Raw genomic sequence first — 27,214 nt, forward strand, 5'->3', positions numbered from 1 at the left:
GAATACATTATGAGTAATAAGTAGCATAGCAAATACTTTTATGTTTTTTGTACCAAATGGATACTTGGTCACATAGTACAAGACTTCATTGTTCCTGAAATAATAAACTCTGTCTGTGTTAAGGTTAACTTACGATGACACATACAAAAGAAGCTTATCAATTCTTTCATTTGTACTGACTTAATGTGCACTCTGGATGTCCAAATGAATTGATCCAATATGTATTAAAGTTCTCCTCATCACCAATGCCACAGTTATTATTAACAGCACAGATACCGAACAGGAACTTCACTGGTTTCAGGGATGGGGAATGTAAGATATCAATTCTGTGTAACAGTGATAATTTATTAGCTGGCTGGAGCATTGAAGTTGAATAGTAGTGACTACAACTCTAATTCAAAGAACCGGGCACTGTTGGTGTAGCCATGTAGTCCAGCAGATAAAACGCAAGATCTTGTAATTCATCACTCAACACTAAGAAAATAGACTGTACTCTGTTAACAGTGCATAGGATATTAGAGTTTGCCAAGATTGGTTATTTTATTAGTAGTGATTTTTCTCTCTCTTTTCCATTGTCCCCCTTTGTTCTTCAGTCTCCATTGTACTTATAAAGCCCTACCAGTTGACAAAGGAAATTGACTCAGATCATAATTCTTTACAGCAAAGCACTCCTGTGAGTGTGAAATTGAGTAGGAACCAGATTTTGATCCTAGTCAGTTCCAGACTACTGCTAGCAATAGGGACAGAGTGTCACTTCACAGAAATGCAATCTCTCTCAATTTCATATGAGAAGAAGCAGTGTGTTGTCAAATTAATGCACATCTCAGGTGCCCAAGCTACCAATTACTTTTATCCTTGACAGGAAGGACCCATAGGACAGATGTATCTAAGACTGATTAGGTTTAAGTTGGTAGCAGTACCACTTATGGTACTGAACAGACAAATAATATTAGCTTAAAAGGATTCTTAACTGCAACTGAGAATAATTCTATATTTTATTTTGTCTTCAAAAGCTGTACAGAAGCATGCTTTAATAATTCAAAGTATTGAATGAGACTAAATGTGATGAAAAAGTACAGCTGAGTCTTTTGAAGGTATATTGTATAAAACAAAATATAGAACTGATATATAGAGACTAATATTTAAAAATATAGCGTCCAATTTTGCATCCTTAAATAATAAGCCTGTTCTATAGCATTTGTAGGCACAGTCTGAAAATTAGTTGTCTAATGATTGTACAATCCTGACATATAACTTTGATTGTTTCCATGTACAAAATTGGAGGCCAGATGAGACCCATTGTCATTATGTGTTGCATTAATGAAAAGGAGTGTTGAAATTGCTGTTGTGGGTATATTTTAGTTTATATACCTACAGTAGAACACTTCATAATATAGGGTCAAAATCTGAAGTGTGTACCCCTATGATTCATTTCCAAAAAAATTATTTACCCTGGAAACTGGTATTTGCATTCTTAGATTAGGTAGTTACTTACTTAATTACCCATTTACACATTCAATTGCTGTACTTGATTTACATGTGCAAATACTACTTTACAGGCTCAGTTAGTGCACATTTGTTTTCAGATACAATGCAGGATTCTTGTAAGGTCTAATGTGATAGAGAAGAGGGAGGACTGCTGTAATGAATATAAAGTTAGTCCTTTCTGGAAACTACTAGACAATTTAGAATTTTCTCTTACTCTCTAGCTCCCAGCCAGACTAAGCATAGCTTTTGCTTCCTTGCATCATTAGAGAGGACTTCTCTGAGACCTGGCCTGGATCAAACAGTCATGAAAGGAGCTATTGATTAGTTTACACACTCATGTTGTATAATCTGGCTAGGAGTATGTTAAGTAAATGAAACACAAATAGACCTGATTATTCTGAGTTTTTTGGGGAATTCATATTTCTCTGGATTTTTTTTTTAAAAAAGCCTTAATAGTCATGAAACCATGATGGATTACTTATTATTTTTTGATATTGCAGGGAGAACAAACTAGTTTTAACTGTACCATTGGAACAATGCAATACCTCCTCAGGAACTCACATTTTGTAGTACAAGAATGTGAAATGACTGCAATAAGTAAAAACCAGACCTTTTTCTAAGCATTGTTGAAGAATGTGTCTTCTAGAATTAGAATGAGATAAGGAATGTAGCTTTCCTCAATTTGTGTGACTGTGAGGAATTGGCCGAAATGCCACAGAATCTGGGAGCACTAGCTTTCCTTGGTGTTTTGATAGTGTACCTATTAAACAGATATACAACCAGTGAAAAGTGGTGGGTGAAATTATAACAATGTTACACTGGCAGGACATGATAAGCAACACTGTTATGAAGAATATAAGGACACGCCACCAGAAAAGTAGATTGCTTCATGAATAAGACCACTCAAATATGCCAGGAGAACCTTCTTCAATATAAGGAAAAAATATTGCACATTCCTAGTGGTCACTTACCACCTCAGACTAGAACTTATATGGGTTATCAAACAATTGCAACCCATACTTATAAGGACCACATCCTGAAAGAAATGTTTCCTGAACCCTCTCTTCTGAACTTCCAGGGGCGGCTCTAGACATTTTGTCGCCCCAAGCACGGCGTCATGCCGCGGGGGGCGCTCTGCTGGTCACTGGTCCCGCGGCTCCGGTGGACCTCCCACAGGCGTGCCTGCGGAGGGTCCGCTGGTCCCACGGCTTCGGCGGAGCTGCAGGACCAGCGGACCCTCCGCAGTCCTCCGAAGCGGCAGGACCAGCAGACCCTCCGCAGGCACACCTGCGGGAGGTCCACCAAAGCCGCAGGACCAGTGGACCCTTTGCAGGCAAGCCGCCAAAGGCGGCCTGCCTGCCGCCCTCCCAGCAACCACCAGAGTGCCCCCCGCGGCATGCCACCCCAAGCATGCACTTCGCGTGCTGGGGCCTGGAGCCGCCCCTGTGAACTTCACACCATCCCCTAGCCTTGCCAAACTCATCGTCAAAAGCCCGTTCCCCACAGACCAGGACATACCAACTCATGGTGGCACCAGACCCTGCCAAAACCTGCACACATATCACTACTGCTGTGATGATCAATATCCCTTGCAACACACCTTTCAAGAATCATGGGCCCTACACGTGCCTATCACAACATGTGGTGTACCTTATCCAGTGCATCAAATTTGCCAGCAACAACTATATGGATGAAACCAGACAATCACTACGCTTTCAAATAAACTAACTGAAAAATGATAAAAGACAAAAATACCTTATAACTCATGGAGAAACTCTTCACAAAACAATTACCAACTGTCCACAAAGGAAACCAGCACAGCACTTTCAAAAGACAAAACTAAGCACTTAAATTCATAACTCTGCTGGACACTAAAAACCATGGACTTAATGGAGACATTGGTTTCATTGCCCATTACAACAACTTGCAGCAGCCTGCTGCCTACTCCATTGTCCTATGACTGCAGAAGTGTTTGTTAAGTTTTCCTAGAGTGGCTCAAGAGCGTGAGTACCAGCCTCAGAGGAGACTGGTAAGAAGGGCAGAAACCCCAAATTGGTTGTGAGTTTCAGATTTAGATTTCACCAACAAGCATCAAGTGTAAATTCCTCAAGCACTATAACAGCCTTAACATGGAGTCATGGACAGTCCCCTAGGGTACTCTGAGCTATCTTGTCTCCCAGGGAAGCTTGCTTTTGTGATAGACGGTCCCTTATGCCAAGAATCACAATATTCAAGTTACTCACAGTCCCGATGGACCAGTCATTTACCCTAGGTCAATTGCACCTTAGATCTCACACCAAAGACAATGCTTGCGTAATAAACTATTTAAAGGTTTATTAACTAGAAATACAAAATACAAGTTATTGACAAAGTTAAAGCATGTAAACACATGCACACACTAATAAGTTCCAATCTTAAGTTTCAAAAAGTAATAGACGCTTTTATGATAAATAAGCTTTATATGTCCTTTACAGCTACCCCAGGCCAAGCACCATGAGGGTGGGAGAGGGAAAGGGGGTTTACTTATGCTTAGTAACCCTGGCCCCTCAGACTGAAGAAGCATAAAAGATTGAGTTTATCCTTGTTATGGCTTTTTATTCCTTTCCGCCTTTGACTTAAGTTGCAAATTCAGCTTTTGGGAGGAATTCGCTTTCAGGGCTCCTTTTTGTGGATAAGGGAGCAAACAATAGTCTCTTGTCCTCTGATGTTCCACAATAGCATAGCAGGTATTGATGGGCCTTCTTTTGGAAACTAGTATTTCACACTCGTTAATGCTTCTCTCTTAGAGTTTACAGGGCAAACACTTATATATTACCTTATAACACAGGATACAGATACTGTAAGTGAGATTAATGCATGCAACAACTTACAAGCATTTCATAAAGTCTAAACACAGTCTTATAATTCTAATACCTATTTTAACAATACCAACACACACATGAGCCAGACTATATATTTGTCAGCACTCAGTTGAGACCTAGGGACCTTGGCATGAGCTGGCACCCGGTCTGCCAGTGTCACAGTGTTAATTACCCACTTTATTGTGAGTCATCTCCTACAATGTGTGTGACCCCTTTTATGCTTAACAATCTGTCCCACTTTGTATTTAGCTTGAACACTCTGGTTTCATTCTCCAGTCCTGAAGCAGAGTTCTGTGAAGCTCAAAATCTTGTCCCTTCCACCAACAGAATATAAGACACACAAATGCTAAATGGTAAATTATAATGAATTATTTCTTAATTAAAGTATTGGGGTGAAATCCTGTTCCAATTGAAATCAATGGCAAAATTCCTATCCACTTAATTGACTAGAGGATTTCACTTTTTGGCATTTCCAAACTACCACAATGTATCACCATTTCAGAATATGTCTTCTGTCTAGTTTGCCAGGTGCCTCTTTTGTTTAGTTGCTTGGATTATGTTCCAGTATTTATTGAGGCTAAAGTTCTGAAATGATGCTATACCATTAGTGGTAAAGCTCTAGAGATATATGAATAATACATGGAAAAGGAGTTGCAGCATTTGTTTAATATGTTAAATCTAATATCAGATTTATTTGTTCAGTGGAATTGTCTGTCATAATATATATTTCTTTAAGAACTGGTTAACTTTGTCAGGTTTTCTGAACATCCAGAGTTTTGTGAATGTGGCCAGAACATTCATCTCAGAGTGGGAAGACATTTTATGATTGGGTTGTTGATTTGAAAAAGTATTTTAAATACTTTTCTGTCATCATGTCTATTAGAGTGAAACGTGCTGTACTATTCCTAAAACGTGTACTTACTTTCACTTATGCACAGTTTGTGTAGATTCATACAAAGGCATAGCCTTTTTTAATGTCTTGTTAAATAAAGGACTCTCCACCCACACACATACCAGAACTGACCATAGACTACCTAGTAAAATAACACCCCAACTTGCTTAAGGTTTGTAGTCACTACTGTTGTACTCATAAGTAATAACAATAGAGTTGGGAATAATTTATACATCAGATTTAGACCCTCTTTCTATTTGTGAACAGACTTCAATTTTTTACAGATGTATTTATTATTCAAAATTTGACTAATGGCTTATGCAGACATATTTCAGCCTATGTTTCACTCATGAACAATTGTTTGAGTAATCTGTATACTTGATTTCCTATTTGATATGTGTGATTTATCGCCTAAGTCACATAGTATTGTTTGTTTCCTTACCAAATGACTTCTAAATCCAAAAACGCTATCAAAATGATCATGGGGTGCACTTTTGATGTGAAGCCTTATTAGAATTTGTACAAGTATTTATGTACCAATATATAGCCATGTGAATGTTCACATTTTCACGAACATTTTTGCAAACAAAACTTGCTTCATGTGAATGTCTGTGAAAAATGAATAAAATGTGGGAAAAGCCATCAAAAGCAAATTGATTGCTTTTGTCTTCATGAATCCTTTTTTGCAATACTTGTGAAGATTCTATCCCTTACTACATAGGATGAGTAAGATATGATTGCCTTTATTCAATGTTTGTTTTGTTTTGTTTTAACTTTCAATTCTAGGAGTTATGTTCAAAATCCTGATAGAAGAACAAATGAAATCTCATTGTGACCACATTGTCTGGCTATGCTGGAAGACAAACAGGAGGCACTGGATGTGGTTTTAAATGGGCTGAAACTTTATTCTTAAATATGTGGAAGTACACTGCAGATAAAACTGTGCGGTGCAGGTGGTTCCATATACCTTTCCATATTCCTGGGGAGCGGCTGTCAGCCTTTCCCCTTTCCAATCCTGGTCCCATACCTCCTGCTGCTGAGACCCCACCATTCCTCCTTGTATAAGGATTAAGAGGAGCTAGAAAAAGTGGGGTTGACTTCCTCCCATACCAAGTGTAGGAGCCCTGAACCATCTTTCTCCTCCCCTTTAAAGGATGCCTCATTTTAATTCTTTGCCAATTAATTGTATCTGATCACCATATCCATTCCATACTGTCATAGGTTTAACTCCCAGTCTGAACTTTAGGGTTCAGATGTGGGACCTGCATGGACACCTCTAAGCTTAACTACCAGCTTAGATCTGGTCTTGTTGCCACCATCCAGATGTCTGAGTCATCTGGAAAACACTGTCTTCCCCCAAAAAACCTTCCCCTCCCTGGGTAGCCCTGAGAGACTCCTCCACCAATTCCCTGGTGAGTCCAGATCCAATTCTTTTGGATCTAAAAAACAAGGAATAATTACTCCTTCCCCCTTCCTTCCCCCCCCCCACCAATCCCTGGTGAGTCCAGATCCAATCCCCTTGGATTTAAAAAAACAGGGAAAAAATCAGTCAGGTTCTTAAAAAGAAGGCTTTTAATTAAAGAAAAGAAAGGTAAAAAAAATAAAAACACCTCAGGGAGACAGCATACAAGCTGATCTCACAGACAACAGATTTAAAACACAGGATGTTCCCCTGGGCAAAAACCTTAGTACTCATTTGAATACCTACATTTGATTATTCCCCTAATTGCACAAAGACAAGTTACAAAAAAAAATAAACATAAACCTATTTATTCTTTTCTAAAACTTACTACTCTGATAAGAGGCTGATTTCTTGATCTTTTTTACTCCGGCTGAAACAGAAACTGACTCTAAACAAAGGAAACTTCCCTCCTTTCTTTTGAAACATCTTGTTCCCCCATTGGTTCCTCTGGTCAGGTGTCAGCTAGGCTAGGTGAACTTTTTAACCCTTTACAGGTAAAAGGGGCATTAACCCTTAACTATCTATTTAAGACACATGCAGAGAACCTGCACTAGACATCTGCCACAAACTTATATAATGAGTTGCAGCATTATAGCCGAACTCCCTTCCCCCCTCCATATCTCACCAGGTCCGTAACTCACTCTAGGGAAGGCAAAAAGCCAACCTCATCTCAACCAGTGTAGCAGTGAGTGATAATTCCTTCCCAAAGCCCCAAGAAAAGGGGCAACTAGTATCATGCCTGTGGCATATAATGACAAAAGCTGGGAATTTAACTATGCCAATGAGTGGGAGGATGGGTGCAGCTAGTCTGGTCTGGGTTAAATAGGACTTTACTGGGACTGTCCTGGGTATAATACTGCCCTGTGTCTGGTCAGTTGGGGAGGAAAGGGACAGCTCCCCCTTTCCCCCAACCTATTCTAGCTGTACATCTTTCTGTCTTTTTACCTGGAATCCAGGAATTCTTTCTGGGTGGGCAGAGGCCTTAAATGGGGGCAATGACTCCCTTGCTAGCAACCTGCTGGACAAGCCCCATCCCTGCAGTTAAATGGGACAACTCACTTTCTCTATCCAGCTAGACCAAGGGTCCCATGGCTTAATGTGCTGTGAGAACAGTCTGGCCACTAGAAGTCTTTTGTCCCTTCATTGCTATGGCCCCTAGTACAGAAAAGTACTTAAGCAGATGCCTGATTTGAAGTATGACTACCCACGTGCTTAAATCAAGTGTGTGTTTAAGTACTTTTCTGAATCAGGGTATGATTTGGTATGACCAGCATTCTCTGTTCAGATAAGTGCAAGGACTAGACTAGTAGGAGTGATGCAGGCAGAGAATGAGTCAAATTGACAGAGCTGTATTGGGAAGTTTCTGAGTACCACAATGCTGTTGATCCTTAGCTTTCATTAACACCAATTTCACCCAATTTTTAAAGTTAAAAAGGTCATTTTTAACAGTCGCAAGGTAAAACTTGCTTAGCATTGTACAGTCCATTTGAAATTAAACCACTTACCTATTTATCCCGAAGTCTGTGCTTCATGCTAGCTGTTGCTCATTAGATATGTATACTATCGTTAGGAGAAGTAAGGCCCCCCCAAAAAGGGAAAAAAAGTTTACAAAATTCTGAGCTATCAAAAGGTTAACATTTATTTTCTGTAGCAATTGGCAGCAAACAATAAGGATCTAAATGAAAACTGAGATAAAATTTTCAGCACTTTTCTGTATTTTCCCTTACAGCATAGAGGCATTTATTTAAGAAACTTATTCAGTTTGAGATTTGGATGGAAACAGTGCAGTGTTAATGAAGGCAAGAGAAGAGGAAGAAGCAGAAGATGAATCTAATGCAGACAGCACTGTGAATGTAAACAAATTTGGTAGATATGGAGATTTTTTAGTGCAGGAACTAGAAAGAATTCAGCTGATAGCAGCCAGTAGTGTTGTGAAGTCATACATACAAGATCATCCCTAATGTTCCATAATAGTTTTGCTCATTATTTACATTTCACCAAGACACATTTCTTGTCCATCTTACTTAAACATAAAATGTGATATTGACTGTAGGCTGTATATTGATTCCAGGCTGATGGATTTGATGCTCTGTAACATTACAACAGACTCTAGATACAATATTCCTATATATTCTTCAGAAGATACATTTCTATTCATTTGTAACAGTGACTATTTACAGCTTTTCTATTTAGTTGATAAACTTATTACAAAATTCATAGTGGAGTGGGAAATGTTGTCATATATTGTCGTCTTTTAATATTTGGAGCTGCTAACACATTAACGGCTCAATCCTGGAAGGGGCGGAGCATTCTGATCCCAGTTCAGCAAGGCATTTCAACACGTGGTTAATGTTAAAGCAAGTAGTTAAACCCATTGACTCTTAACTACTTAAACTGAAGCATGTGCATTAAGTGCTCAGTTGGACCAAAGACCAAAGACAATCACTTTCCATGAGTAAATGCTAACTGTATGGTGTCATTTTTATCTGTATGGTTTTTTTTTTACTTTTAAAAATACACTATTTTTAGTTCATATAAATACAGACTCACACACATGACTGGATACCTTCTTCTATGGAAATAAATAAATAAGTAAATAAACTAATTAATTAAAATAAAATAAAATAAAGTAATTCCATGAGACATTAGCACTTAAGAGATGGAGTCTGACTTATCGTCAAGGGGAAAGGCTTTTCTTTTTTGACATTACAGTGAATTAAATGACCCTTTCTTTGTTAACGAGGGTTGAATAAAGCTAAAGAAGTTTCAAAGAATGTTTCACAAATGCAGTCTGACTGATCTGAATCAGACACTGCCAATTTATAATACATCCATATAATCAAAGGGACTTCAGGCTAGATGACACTACCTTGGTTTAATTATGTACCATAGGCAGGTTAAAAAACTACCTAGGAAGACGATCCTCTGTTTCTAATACACTTCTCTATATTAACTATGTTGACCTTTCTATGTATGTTTTGTTTCCTTTAGGCTGTGCTTTGGAGGTACAAGTTTTCCCAGCTTAAAGGATCTTCAGATGATGGCAAGAGCAAAATCAAATTTTTGTTCCAAAATCCAGATACTAAGCAGATTGAAGCAAAGGTAATAATAATAATAATAATTAATTAATAAAAAAATTATTGTATTATAAAGCAAGAAGTACGTTAAAACTGGTTGACAATAAAACAACCCGGGAATGAGAGAATTAACGTCAGTCTAATTTACTGATGCTGAGAGGGTGTTCAGATTAATGTGATGTGTGAAATTAGGTAAATAAGTGAATACACAGTAGATACTAAGCAGAGGTGTGTGAATAGGGTGCATAGTGCAATTGGTTAGTTAGGAATTTTAGTATGTTAAAAGAGGGAGTTTAATCTTTTATTTAAATTAAATAAATATGTAAGTTTTATGCATGATAGTCAGCTTACTTTTTTTAATCACAGAAAGAGAGAAAGCCAAGAGGCATGTCTCATCATCTTGAACTGGTGTGTTCCCCATTTTATTGTACCTTCATGCTACTCTCCAAGAGCAGCAGCAGTAATGTGCATTATGTTCCAAAGTACATGTGGATCAAAGGTAGTGATGGGCTAAAAACCCTTTGAACTCTCTCAGGGGTGAAAGATATAGGGTGGCTTCTAATCGCCATATAAAAGCTTATCATTACAGTTCTGGATCCATGTCAGATTCAAAATTCAGAGGGGTCTGCTTTCCAGTTCTGGTGTTGATTCAAAGAAAATGCATGGAAATAGTAATACCTGTGAGACTTCTGCATAGGCTGGTAGATGCCTTGCAAGAATAAATGATATCACAAGATTTGTACCATCCCAAATAGTCTAACCCTTGTAGGATGAACTAATCTCACAAGAATTCTATTAGTTAGAATTGCCTTTGAATCTGAAACCAAACTGTGATTTGAATGGGAATCTCCAGACCTAATGTATATCTAAATTGTATCCAAACAGCACTTAATTGAATGTCTCTATGCAGACACCATGCTGTGGTGCAGCACCACTAAAGCCAATGGAGTTTCATCCTGCTATGCTAGAGGTAAATTTGCAAAACGAGTTTAAATAAAAATAGCGCTTGGAATAATAATAGAAATCTGAAAGGAAACATAAAAATGTTCAATTACTGTATCAAGTAATTATGCATCTATCTACATACCTACATGACATGATAAATTATGTTAGGAAAAATACACTGTTTGGGACAGTTGTGAAATTCAAGAAAAAAATGTTGAGGTACAGTCTCACAGTGAAAATCTAATCTTTTTCCCTACACTTTTCTTTCTTTTAGTAATGTGTATATTACATGATTATTGATACTATGAGTTACCAATACCAAATCTTGTTCTCAGCTGGTGCGTGAAAGCTCCTAGTGAAGTCATCAACAGTGAAGGGTGTCAGAATTCGTCCCTAAATACATTAGGTTTTTAATGTATTTTAAAGGGAGACATTTTCCTAATTATTATTTCCTTCAAATAATGTAGTAGTAGGTAGAATTTGTTCTCTTAGCTAATAGGAAAGCACAACCCACCAACCCAATGCTATATGGTATTTTTCCTTTCAGCAAATAATTAGGAACTTTTATCATACTCCTAAGTAGCTACAGTGCAAGATTAACCACTCACTTTTTTATTATCTGTCTCTTACTGCTGTTCTGGTACCACAGGGTCTTCCTTTGGAACTACTTAAACTAATGATGTAATATTTCTTCAGGCATTTCTAGGAATGCAAAGATGGTTCTTGCTTTTAGATAAACTAAAAATAACCATGTTATGGATAAAATGAAACAAAATATTTATTACAAAAAGTGCATTTTGAAGGAATACCACAGTTTCTGTATGCCTACATTAAGATCATAGGGCCAGATTTTTAAAGGCAACTAAATCCCACTGAAATCAGTGGTACCTAAATACCTTTAAAAACTGGCCCATAATGCTTACCTACCTTTGTGACGTCCTCTCAAAAATGCTATATGAGTGCTAAGTACTGCCAAAAGCGAGATTCTGCCATCCTTTCACATATTGATATAACTTCTCCTCCAAGCTGTGGCTCAAACATTTTCCCTGCTGCTTGCTACTTGGAGTGCTTTCTTCCTTCTCCTCAAGTGAGTCCTGGATTTTTTTGGCTCATCATTGTGCACACGACACACATAGTCCTCTCCTGTCTCCCTGGTCTGGTGTCTGTGAAGTTCTCAGCTGGGTCTTGGTAGCCAATGGTGGGTTGGATCTCTGCCACACTGGATGCTGGTCTCTAAAGGGCTAGAACTGCCTGACTCATGCTCAGCAGTTCAAAGACTCCCTTTGTAGGGAAAGGCAGTTAATCAGAGACTTCCTGGGCTGTTCTGCCTCACTCAGCTCCCAAACACAAAGCTGAAGCAAAAAACTAGTCAGGCTGTCCCCTCCCACTGAGGTTCTGAGCCACTCTGGCTCATCATTGGCCCAGCAAATTGCTTATCCATATTGTGCAATGCAGAACATAAGAACGGCCGTACCGGGTCAGACCAAAGGTCCATCTAGCCCAGGATCTGTCTACCGACAGTGGCCAATGCCAGGTGCCTTAGAGGGAGTGAAGCTAACAGGCAATGATCAAGTGATCTCTCTCCTGCCATCCATCTCCATCCTCTGACAAACAGAGGCTAGGGGCACCATTCTTTACCCTTCCTGGCTAATAGCCATTTATGGACTTAGCCACCATGAATTTATCCAGTTCCCTTTTAAACAGTGTTATAGTCCTAGCCTTCACAACCTCCTCAGGTAAGGAGTTCCACAAGTTGACTGTGCGCTGCGTGAAGAAGAACTTCCTTTTATTTGTTTTAAAGCTGCTACCTATTAATTTCATTTGGTGACCGCTAGTTCTTGTATTATGGGAATAAGTAAATAACTTTTCCTTATCCACTTTCTCTACATCACTCATGATTTTATATACCTCTATCATATCCCCCCTTAGTCTCCTCTTTTCGAAGCTGAAGAGGCCTAGCCTTTTTAATCTTTCCTCGTATGGGACCCTCTCCAAACCCCTAATCATTTTAGTTGCCCTTTTCTGAACCTTTTCTAGTGCTAGAATATCTTTTTTGAGATGAGGAGACCACATCTGTACACAGTATTTGAGATGTGGGCATACCATGGATTTGCATAAGGGCAGTAAGATATTCTCTGTCTTATTCTCTATCCCCTTTTTAATGATTCCTAACATCCTGTTCGCTTTTTTCACTGCCTCTGCGCACTGCATGGACATCTTCAGAGAACTATCCACAATGACGCCAAGATCTTTTTCCTGACTCATTGTAGCTAAATTAGCCCCCATCATTTTGTACGTATAGTTGGGGTTATTTTTTCCAATGTGCATTACTTTACATTTATCCACATTACGTTTCATTTGCCATTTTGTTGCCCAATCACTTAGCTTTGTGAGATCTTTTTGAAGTTCTTCACAATCTGCTTTGGTCTTAACTATCTTCAGCAGTCTAGTATCATCTGCAAACTTTGCCACCTCACTGTTTACCCCTTTCTCCAGATCATTTATGAATAAATTGAATAGTCTCGCTACTGGCTTCAGCAGGAGTCCATTCTATCCTCACCCCTGACTTTAAGCATACTGGGATATTAGAGAGCTCTGGTAGCCATTATTGTGTTGTTCATAGAGTAGGAAACCTAGAGGTTCAGTCCAGAGTTCCAGGAGCTGGGAAACTCCAAGTGGAATTTACACTGAATAGTGCCTTTCTCTGCAGTAAGTTCCACTGAAATCTGTGGGACTTCACAGCATAAGATGTTACTCATTTGGATGAGGGTGACAGAATCCAGCCCTAATTTATTATCATCATTATTATATGTTATTAAATTTCCTTGTTGCTTCATAATGTTTTCACTTTATCATGTCTGCACATTCTCAATACAGTAAAATGGAAGAAAATGTCTGCTAGTTTTATTGTATTTATTTGCTCCTAATGATCGAAGCATAACACAGATCATAGCATGAAGTTTATATTAAAGAATCCCATAGTATTTCAGCACTGGCAGGCACTAAGGCATTTGTATGGGATAGAATGAACAATTTTGGCTTGTTCATGTTTGAACTGTGGCACTTACTTGAAGAAATGTAGATCATCTGACAGAGCTAGTCTCCAGCACAATTCAGAGTGTTTGTCAAGTGATGACTGTAAACCAAACTTACAGTTTAATAATTTTGAGCCAGATTCTTCCTCCCTTTACTCATGTGAAAATATAACTTAGTCTGGCAATAAGCCCATCAAAATCAGCATGAACAAAGGTGGCACAATCTGGGCCTCATTATTTTGTTGCTTACCTGGCTACAGAGCATGGTGTTTGACTAGTTTAAGACTCAGGAAATGTTGATTACATTTTCAGAAATGTTTATAAGCCTGTATTTCATGTCCTGTGTGCAGACTTCATTAGAGTTAGAGCATGGGAAATCTCCGCAGCATGTGTTAACAATTGTGTTGAATATTCCTGGCCATCCTCACTTACTAAGGGCTAAATAGCCTATTAGGCACAGCCCTGCATTGTGGAAGGTTCAGAGCCACACCACCCCAGGAGAAGCACAGGGAAACATTATGCCTCAGACAGACCCAATTCCTTCTGGAGCTCCCTGGCTGCACAGTAGAGGGAGTAATTTGCCCTTTAAAGGGCACAGTTTACTTCCTCCTGTGTGGCTGGGTAGCCATCCAGGTGTACTGACCAGGTGGCCTAAGGGCAAACCCACAACTTTGGAATCCTTACCCACAATATTTGTTTTTCCCCACTCTACTTCCCCAGGAGTAGTGAGGTAGCAAGGACAAGGTGTAGGTCTTTCCCCCACATCTTTGTACAATCAGTGGAGCTGAGACAATCCTCTTCCCACTCACTCCATGAAAGCAGATGAAGAGTGAGGCAGCCTGCTAAAGCATACTTATACATAGATCTGAGCCTCATTTGTTTCCCTCTCTCATGCAGGATCCTTTTCTGAGTCTCGGCTAATGTCCCAGACAGGATGTGGCCATTCTTTTCCCCTTCGCCCTAATTCCTTTTCACCTCCATAGCCGGGGAGGATAACGTAGCATAGTCACAGACCTATGTGAAAGTGCTTGATATGAATCTCAGTGGGCAAGCCCTCACTAAACCAAGACTGAGATTCACCTCACTCAAATGTGTCCTCAAACTTGCTTCACTCCATTGCAGGCATTGTTCCGTGGGCCGTGAATCATGACCTCACAGCTCTGTGAGTTGTGGCATATAGTACATGCGTGGTATCATCCTCTAGACCAGAAGCCAGAATCCCCTAGACCAGGAGCATTTGCTGAGTCTAGAGAGAGGAGAATTTCAGAGTGATTAGCTCATGGATATTAACCCAATGCATGAATGAATTTGTTAATATTTTATACATACTCCCAGAGCTGTGGGTGGGCACATTTTAAAGAAATCTAAATAAGTATTCACTTTTCATTTTTGCACTATAACCTGCTGTGTTGTCCAGCAGTTCTCTTATATTTTGGTGGAATATGTAGCACTATCACTGTTAATGTTAGAAAAAGCTATGAAAACAACTTGCTGCCAGAAGATGTAGAACAGCACCCATTCATCAAAGTCAGCCTTTTTTAAAAAACTGAATCATCACCAGAGTTTATATTCCTGTGTGACAATGGAAAGTCCTTCAGTGACACTGATACCTAATATTTTTATAGTGCTACTGGATGTGTTTTTATAGTGTATTTCATGCCTGACTTAACACAATGCAAAATAGCATGCTTTGAGGTGCACGTCACCATGTGCTACAGATTTAGTTACAGCTTTAGAAGGTGTACTTCTTTTCACCTGGAAAAATCATTTAACATACATTTTAACATTTACATTACTCTGCACAAATATCATGCAAATATGGCTTACTTTTATTAAGTGCCTCTGTACTGTAGCTTTTTCTTGGCCAGTTTGTTAGTTGTTTCTTGATAGTTTGTTTCTTGATAGTCCTTAGCAATTTTACTCTGAATAATCAATCCATTAATAGGTCAAATACTGGAGTGTTCATGGAGCCTTGTCTAGAAGAAGCCACCTGCCCTTCAGGGGTGGCAAGGCAAAGCCTAAGTGTCTCCTGATGAGAAACCCACTCAAGGGCAACATTAATCACAGATACCCTCCAGGGGCTCCGATTCCTAGTGGCTATTTCCCAGCTGTCGCTCAGCTGGAGAGACTGCACAGATCCAAGCAGCTAAATAGGATTTTCCTGAACAAGAGCTACAAAAAGGAGCTGTCAGCTTGGGGAATTATGAAGCACAGGATTCTCTTTACTTTCTCCATTCCCTGAAAATCAGGAGATGAAACAAGGAAGAGGAGCAAGGGTGGAGCCTACTCCTCCCTCTAAGTTATAAATTTGTGGGTGTGCATGCACAGGGGCTCCTTAGTGTCCCTGTTCTCCATTGCGAGAGCTTCCTGGGTGTTAATGCAGTTGCTGGGCTGCAGTAACCTTAAAAGACGTTGCATTTCTCCTTTGAATTCAGTTCTGTAAAGAAATGATGAACTAATACAATGGAGAAAATTCTGATATTGTTTTCTGAGGTTTACTTTTAACATATACTGAGTAAATAATATACACCTTACATTTGTGCACTGTAAAGCAAAAGCACAAATGTTAGTACAGGACTTCACATCACTCAACATTCAGATGGGGAATATACCCATTGAAATGCCTGTCATACTGGTGGGGATAAAAATAAGCTATATACTATAGACCATCGGTTCCCAAACTGGGGGGAGGGGGCATGAAGAAATTCCAAGGGGGGCACTAGGCTGTGAAAGTTTCATAACAAATTTTTTTTTAATCAGGATACAAAAAAAATATTTATTTATTTAATTATTTATTTAATAGACCAACAGACAATATATTATACATATTCTATGTACATAATAATTATTGATAACATTGTCCAGTTACAGGCCTATATTATTTAACTATAATAAAGTATTAAGAATCTTTTTGTTTATGATTATGAATATAAGTAGACAAGAGTAAAGGTATAACATAAAGTACAATAATAAAAATACAACTATAAATAAAAGTGTATAACTGCAATGTTTTCAAATTTCATATCAGGAAATGTGAATATTTTTTACTTTTTTGCCTTTCGATGTGTAGGAGTGCTGTTTCAGTTGGTAGGGAGGCCGAAGAATGATGTAGAAAGCGATGGGACTTTTAAAAATGCTCTAGCTCGCTCATGAGAGTGTTCGAGACTGTTTTATCGTGGGAGTGGTTACCTCCACCACTCACTGTGCAAGACCGGCTACTTGCCGGACTGATGGTGGGTATATATAGGGCAGCACGCATCCGTATATAATATTAGTAGTAAATAAACATTCGCAATAACTCAAATTAACTTGCATCCATTATTATTCATGAATCAGGAAAATTATTTTTATAGATTGTTTTTATTAATATATTATGGCTGTGATTAAGAAAAGGAAGTACCATGAAGACTATATTGAGTATGGTTTCACCGTTGTGGAAAAAAATTGAATCGATCATTCTCAATGCATAGTATGCCACACAGTTCTCAGCAATGATGCCTTGAGACCTAGTCGTCTTGAACGACACTTGACAAAGAACCACAGCGCTTTGAAAGGCAAACCAAAAGAGTTTTTTGCTGCTAAACTTCAAAATTTAAAACACATTAAGCTGGACACTACGGGAGCTTTTCAGCAAGCGTCGTCTAAAGTTGGTAGAAGCATCTTATGAACTGTCATCGCTAAAGCCAAGAAAGCGCACATAATAGGTGAAACTCGTGTAAAGCCTTGCTTGTTGGAAGCAGCTCATACTGTGTTTGGTGCCGAAACCAAGAAAAAAATATCGGAAATTTCGCTTTCCGATAATTCCGTGAAACGTCGCATCAATGACATGGAGAAAGATCTAAAACTTCAAGTTGTGGAGGCAGTGAAAGCTGCTTCTTTTTTCGCAATTCAATGTGATGATACCGCTGATGTAGCACAATGCTGTCAGTTGCTTGTCTACATTTGATTCATTAACGATGGAACTGTGAAAGAACTGCTTTTTTTTCGAAGGAATTGATGACCACATCAAAGGCTTCTGATGTTGTGAAAACAGTTTCTGACTTTTTTGAAGAAAATGGACTTTCATGGGAAAAACTGGTTGGTATATGCACAGGCGGTGCTCCAACGATGCTTGGCTCTCACTCTGGATTTGTGACATTGGTGAAAGAAAAAATCCAGCTGTAACCATGACTCACTGCATCAAACACAGACCAACATTGGTTGCTAAAACCCTTCCAGATGACCAATGTGACTCACTGAATTTGGCCATCAAAGTTGTCAATTTTATGAAGAACAGCACTTTAAATATGAGACTTTTTGCAGCTCTTTGCATGGATTTGGTAGCGGATCATAAAATTCTTTTGTTTCACACGGAGGTATGATGGCTTTCCAAAGGGAACATGCTTTCAAGATTATTCAAACTGAAATACGACTTATATCGTGCATTTATGGTCCAAACATTTAAACTTTCACTGGCATACCTCGTGGACATTTTTGAATCTTTGAACAGTCTCAATTTGAAGCTGCAAGGGAATAATGCTGCAAACATGATAGCGCACCATGATGCCATCAAAGCATTTACAGAAAAAATCAAGCTTTGGAAATGTCGAATGCAAGCTCAGACACCTAACTTTTCATCTTTTCCAATATTTTAATCACTTGCTGAAAATGAAGGTTTCCAAGAACTTTGTAAAGAGGATGCAAAGAACAAAATTGTGTTTCATCTGGACTGTCATACTGATGAATTCATCCGCTATTTTCCAGACAACTTTTCTGGCAACCACCATTCATAAATTAGCATGTAATCCGTTCAACGTTGATGTCGATTCATTGCCAGAAATATTGCAAAAACAAGCACTCAAAATGAAATACAATTCAAGTATGAAAGATATTTTCGAAAACCTAAGCCTGGAGGAATATTGGATAAAATATTTCCCAATTTACCCAAAAGTTGGAGAAGGAGCTCTACGTATTATTCTTCCTTTTTCATTTACGTACCTCTGGGGAAAAAACTTTTCAAGATCAGTCATAATAAAAATGAAAAAAAGGAGTTGACTGGATGTCGAAAACTATTTGCTTTGCACACTTCCATCTTTCAAACCTAGGATTTCCCAACTCATGGAGAAAATGCAGCACCATCCTTCACATGAAATTTGTTTTGTTTATGTTATTTCGTATTTTAAATTAATTTTTTATTAATTTTTTGTGCCAAGAAAAACTATTTGTGCTTATTTTAAATTTTAAATACAAAAATTTATACCAAGTTTTTTGTGTTTTTAATTTTAAATCACAAACTGAATTTGTTAAAAGAGGGGTCAGATGATGGTAAAGGAGAGGTAGGGGGCATGAGGGTTTCTCAAAATTTAAAAAGGGGGCATGATGCCGAAAAGTTTGGGAATCAATGCTATAGACTATCTTGGTTCTTTTGTGTGTATTCTGTCATTTGCCTTTGTTGCCACTATTATCCAAGCCTAGATTTTTACAATTATATTATCCTTGTGAGTATAGTTAGCAGAGGAGATGATCTACAATTAATACTACTTCTTCTGCATAGCATGTAAAACAGAAAATGAGTAATATAACTTGTAGGAAATTTTAGTTTACCTTTGTTCTGTTTTGTTTTAACACCAATATTGTATATGTGCAAGTAAGACCACTTCAATGGCCCAAATTACTAATGGTGTATGTGGTAAAAAGAGTTGCATCCAAACTTGCCAGTGATGAGTTGGGCCCCCTTTTTCAACATCTCTATTATAAAACTCTGAGACAGGAAAAAGGCCACTACCTAGGCCTGACCCTAACAGTTTAATGCCACGGCCAATTACTTCTGACCTGTTAGCAGGAGCAGTGGAAACATAAAGGACTGCCTGAGAGGTAGCAAGGAGGGGCTCAGCTGGAGCTATGCCCACAGGTCTGCATGATGAGACTCTTCGTTGTAGTGCTGTCTTTGTTTTGCTACTGTTATTTTTGTTTGAACTCCTTATAAATCCTCATAAAGTTGGCCCTAGAAAGAAGGAACCATGATAATAGCTCAGTGGTTTGAGCATTGGCCTGCTAAACCCAGGGGTTGTGAGTTCAATCCTTGAGGGGCCATTTAGGCACCTGGGGTTAAAAAAAAAAAGAGTCTGGGGATTTGTCCTGCCCTGAGCAGGGGGTTGGACTAGATGATCTCCAGAGGTCCCTTTTAACCCTGATATTCTATGTCCCCTCTCATAATCAGGGTCCAGATAGCTTGGGGGAGAACAAGGGGCCTGAACACGAAAGAATAAGTAACTGGCTGTATACGATATTACTGTGTTATAAAAGTGTATCAAATAGGTATTTTATGAAAGCTGGTGACTCACTGGTGATTAATATCATTGTGAAAGGTTATGTATTATCACTATATGAGGAACTGTGGATAGTCATTGATATTATGTGACCAAACAAAGAGAGAAACAGGTTTTCTCCCAGACAGGAGTGAAAGTAGCCATCTACCTGTCTCCAATGTAAATTTAGCATTATGGAAGCAAAACAACAGTAGGCCCATTTACAGAGAAATCCACAGGGGGATGGGAAGTCAACAGAAAGGGACGAACAGCTGGAGGTCATCCTGATTCTTGGGACAAAGCAATAAGTATGGAATGGGGAACACAGCTGCTCAGATGGTAGGGGCAAGGAATACCTACCCTGGTAATACTGAGAGCATAATTTAGTAAAATTTAATTCTATGAGCAAATTAGAACTAGAAAGAAAAGAGAGATGCCATTTGATTTGTAAGAATCTACAAATCATAATTCCAGTGTTGTTACCCTCTGCGGCATGGCAGGGGGGACACAACTTTTTTAAAATTATACTTTACCAAAGGGATGCATAGCCTACATAAAAAAGACATTGATCTTTGGTAGTCCTAAGGAAGTTAGCCTGGACACATAAGACTGAAAACATGGAAAAGAGGAGACTAAGGGGGGATATGATAGAGATATAGATATATAAAATCATGAGTGATGTGGAGAAACTGGATAAGGAAAAGTTATTTACTTATTCCCATAATACAAGAACTAGGGGTCACCAAATGAAATTAGTAGGCAGCAGGTTTCAAACAAATAAAAGGAAGTTCTTCTTCATGCAGCGCACAGTCAACTTGTGGAACTCCTTGCCTGAGGAGGTTGTGAAGGCTAGGACTATAACAGCATTTAAAAGAGAACTGTATAAATTCATGGTGGTTAAGTAAGTCCATTAATGGCTATTAACCAGGATGGGTAAGGAATGGTGTCCTTAGCCCCTGTTTGTCAGAGGATGGAGATGGATGGCAGGAGAGAGATGACTTGATCATTACCTGTTAGGTTCACTCCCTCTGAGGCACCTGGCATTGGCCACTGTCGGTAGACAGGATACTGGGCTAGATGGACCTTTGGTCTGACCCGGTATGGCCATTCTTATGTTCTTATGTATCAAGACATCATCAGTGTTGTATCCATCCATGGCACCACTACTACACATGTTGTCACTGTGATCCGCATCCATGTCTGTTTTTCTTGATTGGAGCCCATAGATTGATGTTGCCTTGGATACTTTGAGTTTTGAGGGTTTCATATAAGTCATGACCAAACATATCCATTCGACTGACATCTTTAGCTATCTTAACATTGAAGACTGCTTTTGTCATGATATCAATGTGCTCTGATCCATCATATGCAAATGGGTTGCCAGTGAATGTAAACTCATCCTGTAGCTCTAAAATTGCCCCTCATTGGCATTTAATAGCACCTAATGAATCTAGGTGGTGCCTTGTTACTTTTGGGGACGTCATCTCACCCAAGCTTAATGTTTCATTCAAAATTCAATATAGTTCTGGGGTTGTCAGTAAAAACTGGGAGAGAGGATTTGGATATTGTGTTGTGCCAACCAAAACCCCAGCAATTTTCATTTATCTGAATGAAGTAACCAAGTACACAGAATGGAACTGGTAACCTTTTAACAACTCAACATCCTTTCTGAAATTCCTCCACTATCTCCTTTCTACAGAATTTTCTACACCTCTTATGCCAGTGGAGTACCAAGCAATCATTGCAGAATATCTGGTTACATCTCAAGCACAAAAGTATTTCTTAAAACCTTCCAGTTCTGTGAGGTTCAAATCCCAGTTAACAGTCCCAACAGATCTCCTGAAATGGTGGGTTATGCTGTGTCCTGGGTGTCTACATCATTTTCGGATATGTCTTTCCTCTCTTCAGCTGAAGCTGTGCTCAGTGCCTTTTTTGTGACTGGTGCATATCACACTTTTGCACAATAACCAGCTTAGGTCAAGGTTAGTGAATGTAGAAAGATCTACTATAGTCTATTTGACTGCTGCTTCATTGAAAACTGGCTTTCTTGGCTTCAGAATTTTTAGACCTTTGTGGGAAAGTAAGTGAGTCAGGAAGCTTCTTCAAGGAATGGTTCTTTGCTGGTCCAGACAGCACTTGAGGTTCGGATGGTCCCCCTTAGTATGCTCCTGATAGCTGACTATAAGAGTAGCATGAAGGGTACCTTTGCCATTTGCTGTATCTTCTAAGATATCTAAGTTATCAGCAGCACAAAATATAAACCTACCCTTGACAAGGTCTGGGGGAATGTACAACCTTTCATGCAGTGCCACGTAGTGAAGAACCTTTTTTTGTAATTTCAGTCTCCAGGCAAAGTATTTTGTCATCATAGTCAATGGATAAGCCAATGCTGTGCATCAGCTGCGTGAGGAATTTGCTTTGGGTTTTGGAATGAATTGTTAAACTAACAGCCACTTAGGGAGATGACACGTACAGTGCACATTTGTTGTGTATGTGTTGGAAACCTGCCTTTCACTCAAGCACTCATACATGAGGCTTTGTGACAAAGTGGCAACCATGTGCTCCCCTTCCTTTCTGTTGTACTTGCCAGTGCTGAGGTCACTGCAGTCACCAATATACCACTTAGCGAAGAAGTGCAGGTCCTTTTCAGGTTTGGCATCAGCTGTGGAGCCCTGAAACTCCCACATAATGCAGGACAAAATGCTTTTTCATAAAAATGTAACAGCTGCAAACAGAGTCTTCATATTATTGTTGACATCGGCGCGTTCTTCTGCTTTTGATGGTGACACATCTTTTTCAGCTTTTAAGAATATGTGCTATGATTGATTTCTGCAAATAGGATTGCTAAAAAGTATGTCTCTGTCCCACAGTTCATCTTCAATAAGTGCTTTAAGAGCTTTTCTGCAGGGACTGGGGTTTGGTCAGTCATGCCTAATAGTTCGAGTCAGGTGCCTGGAACCAGAGTCAGGGCCAGGGCTGGGGTCAGAGTCAGGTGCCAAGCTGAAGGTCAAAGATAGAGTCTGGTGCCAAGTCAGGAGTCAAAGCAAGAGTCAGTGGTACAGCATAGGAGCAGGGGCTTGGAGTGAGGCAGGAAAGCAGAAGCCAGGAACAGATTGGGGTCTGGAATAAGAGGACAGGAACCAGGAACAGGCATGGCTCAGGAGTCGGGCAGGTAGGCAGGGTCTGTAGTAACAGCCAGTCAAGGATTCAGCTAGTTGCTTCGGCAACTTCCTGTACCTCTTTCTGGTTTAAGTAGAGCATCCCAGCAAATTGGTGGAGCTGGACTTTCATCCAAGTCAGAACCTTTGTGGCCAGGTGGTCTTTGCAAGTTAGAACTTCATTGGCCTCCTACTGCACTAGTTCAGGTGAACCACTGGGAGGCAGCTGTGGTCTGAGCCTGGCCTGGGTTTGAGGGCCATGATCCCTCACATTTTGTTCCTCTTCAATTCCATTCAAAGAAGCTATTTCTCTGTACTTAGCCTCTACACCAGCCAGTGCCACCGCTTTCCCATCCATTAGAGCCTTGACTCCAGCTGAGTCACACAGTTTGCGGTAGTAAAATCAGTATTTGTTTCTGTTCCTTTTACCTTTTCATGCAATACATTACGCACAGTCTTGGTATAGCATTTGATGTGATATGCAGGGTCATATGTGTGGGCATCTTTTGGGTCAATGCACCCACTTAACTTTACTTTTCATGCAACATTCTCATTAAGAGTGACTGCTTCCTACAGTTTCTCTCCTGTCTTTAAACTGTGCTTAATTGATGCCTTTAGGCTTCTGGCAGAAGAAGCAGGTGTTCTTCTTGAAACGTGCCATGGGGCCTAGTATAAGATGAATCTCACCCATAGCTGGCACTCATCCCGGAATCTTCATCTCTTTCCAGGTGCTTGACCCAATTCCTCTCCAACCTTGCCAGATGAGTTTATGGGTGCACTTCTTATAGCATGTAAGGTGCCATTGAACATAGTATTTAACGTGGTCCTCCACAGTGGTATTCTCCAAAAATTTGGCTACTAGTCAGTGCTGTTGTCTTCTCCACTGATGCCTAAAAATAATCAAATTCACAGTAAAACAATTTTGTAAGTCATTCTCTTTATACAATGCCAGTTTTTTAGAGAGAGAGACTGAAATCAGATTTTAGAAAACAAATCAACCTACACAAGACCGCTTTCTATGTGTTTGAAAGAAGAGAAGATGTTTATTGACCATGTCATTAATATTCATAAAATAACAGATGCTTCAGTCCATAAATATACATTTACACATTTGAGACAAGTGTTGTCTTCTCTCTTACTTGGCCCTGTCAGTGTATATTCCGACGAAGTGGGTATTCACTCACAAAAGCTCATGCTCCAATACGTCTGTTAGTCTATCAGGTGCCACAGGACTCTTTGCTGCTTTTACAGATTCAGACTAACACGGCTACCCCTCTGATATATTTACTCTGAGAGTTATCCCAATTACTTTGTTTGTTGTGCAAGTTCTGTGTAATTTCTGTTCTGCTTTCACTCTTTTGCACGCACCTTGTTACCAAATTAGATTTTCCCCTTCCATAGAAGTGATGGATGTTTGGTGTAGTAGTTGGTTGTATTGGGAAAAGGTCATTTAGTAGAGGGACAAATGGAAGGCTGGCATCTGTAGGAGGGTAAAGTTAAGGTTGAGGTGCTCAGTCTGTGTCGAGCAGTAGTTATGGTAACAGTAAGGTGCGTAATTGTGGATGGACAAGTACTGTTAGGTGACTTTCATCTGGCAGCAGCTGCATATCAACTCTTCTCTCTTAGGAAGGGATCAGTCAGCAAAATATAGCTCCCGATAGAGAAGTTTTTATGTGTTCCTGTTTCCATCAGTGAGGCTTGCATGAATCTGTGCCTCTCACCAGTCACGTTTGTGTGCCTTCAGCACTGATCAATCAGGTTTGTGTGCACAGTGCATACATCTTTAATTACAATGTGAACAATAGATAAAGATCACCCTAATCTTTAAACAAACAAAAACTGCCCATTGTACTACATCTATTGAGAATACACATCTTTACCAAGTTTTGTGTAGATAGACAAACTTTTAAAGAGCTTTTAGTCACCAATGAAAAGAATTGTCAAGCAAAAAATTCATCCAGAGTCAAAATTCAAAGACTTCTTATTAATACATTATTAATAAACACACACTACATAGGACATAAAAACTAATCCTGTATGACATTTCACACTAATCGGCGACCTCCTTTTAAAAAATCACAAACATTTTGTCCCATTTTAAGCACATGTTAAAATTCAACCCTAACTAGGAAATCACTGCCAGGTAGCTGCATGTTGATATGTCCCTCATGTATGTTTTTCTTTTTTCCTTCAGGGGTTTAAATGTGAAGTTTTCAATGGCCCTTATTTGACTTATGGGCACAAATCCCATAGAAACTCAATGGGAGTTGTGCACCTAAGTCACTTGGGTTGTTTTTAAAATCCCATAGGTCTTCATCTATTAATTTTCTCTTTGTATCTCTATAAGATGATACTTTTTCGCCTTTTTTACATGCATTGTTGAGCAGTGAAACAGTTAACAATGTTTACCTTTTGAACTATTGTTCTTTATATCTGAGTTAGTACCCATTGATAAGAATGGTGCAGTTCATAGCTCAAAGCTATATATAGGGGACTTGCTTCTGAAAGCATAAAATGGTACATTATTAAAGATACTTAGATCTTTTAAAAAATTAGTGCTTATATGCTTTTGGTGACTGAATTGTATATCCTTCATTCACAAAACATTTCTAGTGTTGTGTTTTCTAGCATATAGAAATATTTTAATAGATTACTATCAACTTTGTAGAACCACATATCTTTTGAGCGCATTATGCAGGATTCTGTATCGTAACTTGTTCTGAGGTGTATGTCTAAAATCACAGCAGTGCCTTACATGAAAGAAGTATAAAAAACAAGAAAAATCCATCTGGTCCCCACTATAATTGAACATTTTTCATTGCTTTCAACATCACCTTCCAGTTCTTTGCTATGCTTCCCAATTCTCTCTTTCCCCAGAAACCAGAGTACCAGTATGTGTCTTTTGAACTCTGCTTTAGTGGCCTTCCCTGCAGATTTTTTCACATTATTCTTGTTAAACAGTTCAGCCCAGGTTCTGCAGTTTTCTCATTTTAGTTCACATTGACTATTGGGTGAACACTTCCCCACTGGGAAAATATTATCTGTCACTTTTACCAATCCCTTTTGTAATCTAAAAAAGGTTTCCCTGGATTATCACAAAATATTTTTTTAAGTAAGAAAAAGCCTCAAGTCCTAGCCTTTCCACCTATTTAATATTTTTGAAAACAAGTGTTAGTGTTTTATTGTATTCTGCCCAGTAATTCTGCCCGTCTCTCCACAATAAGCAAGGTAACTGCTATTAGCTTTCATATGTTGCTATCTGTGAATTATTAGCAGATTAAAATTAGTCAATACAGTAACTCAGATCTAGTTACATTTTATTTAAAGGGATAGTAATTATTATATCCTACTGGGCATTCTTAGAGCAATACTCATCAGGGTTAGTCTATGTGATCAGTGTAAGTACCTAGTGCTCGTTCACGTAAAGTTGCAAATGCACTTACCTGGCAATTAGTCACTGATTCTTTAGGTATGTCTACACTTGCAGAGTTTTGTGCTGTAAGTTTCACCAGTGATAGGGAACCAGTAAAAGTAAAGCACTGGTTTATGTACTCAATTTCTCAGGCATCAGAGAGTGTTTATATTAGCAGCAGTTTCACTAAGGATGAGAGGAACACTCCAGGGCAGCTATTCAGGAGCAGCTCCAGGCCGCAGCATGCCAAGCACGTGCTTGGGGCGGCAAGCCGTGCGGGGCACTCTGCTGGTTGCTGCGAGGGTGGCAGGCAGGCTGCCTTCAGCAGCCTGCCTGCTGAGGGTCCACTGGTCCCGCAGCTTTGGACCCTCTGCAGGCAAGCTGCCAAAGGCAGCCTGCCTGCTGTGCTTGGGGCGGCAAAATCCCTAGAGCCGCCCCTGCAGCTATCCCACAGTGCAGGTCTCTCCAGTTTGATGATGGGTCTTATGGGAAGGGGGGGGAGGTGGTGGCGGGGCAACCTGGTCCCTGCACAGCCTCCTCTCCCCAAACACGGACATGCTCCCATAGCTCAGCATTGCTCTAAGCAGAGGATCGTTT

The 27,214-nt window shown here is 39.4% G+C and overlaps 1 protein-coding gene across 3 annotated transcripts in view; it reads left to right on the top strand.

The window, feature by feature from the left end:
• Positions 1–27,214, top strand: part of SNTG1 (syntrophin gamma 1) — a 567,484-nt gene that overhangs the window by 531,959 nt on the left and 8,311 nt on the right. For all 3 annotated transcript variants that reach the window (XM_030553070.1, XM_030553068.1, XM_030553071.1), the window contains one exon: positions 9,695–9,805. In XM_030553070.1, the coding sequence (XP_030408930.1) occupies positions 9,695–9,805 (111 nt within the window). The remainder of the gene's footprint in view (positions 1–9,694; positions 9,806–27,214) is intronic.

Source organism: Gopherus evgoodei, chromosome 2 (genome assembly GCF_007399415.2).
Source record: "Gopherus evgoodei ecotype Sinaloan lineage chromosome 2, rGopEvg1_v1.p, whole genome shotgun sequence".
Taxonomy (NCBI): Eukaryota; Metazoa; Chordata; order Testudines; family Testudinidae; genus Gopherus; species Gopherus evgoodei.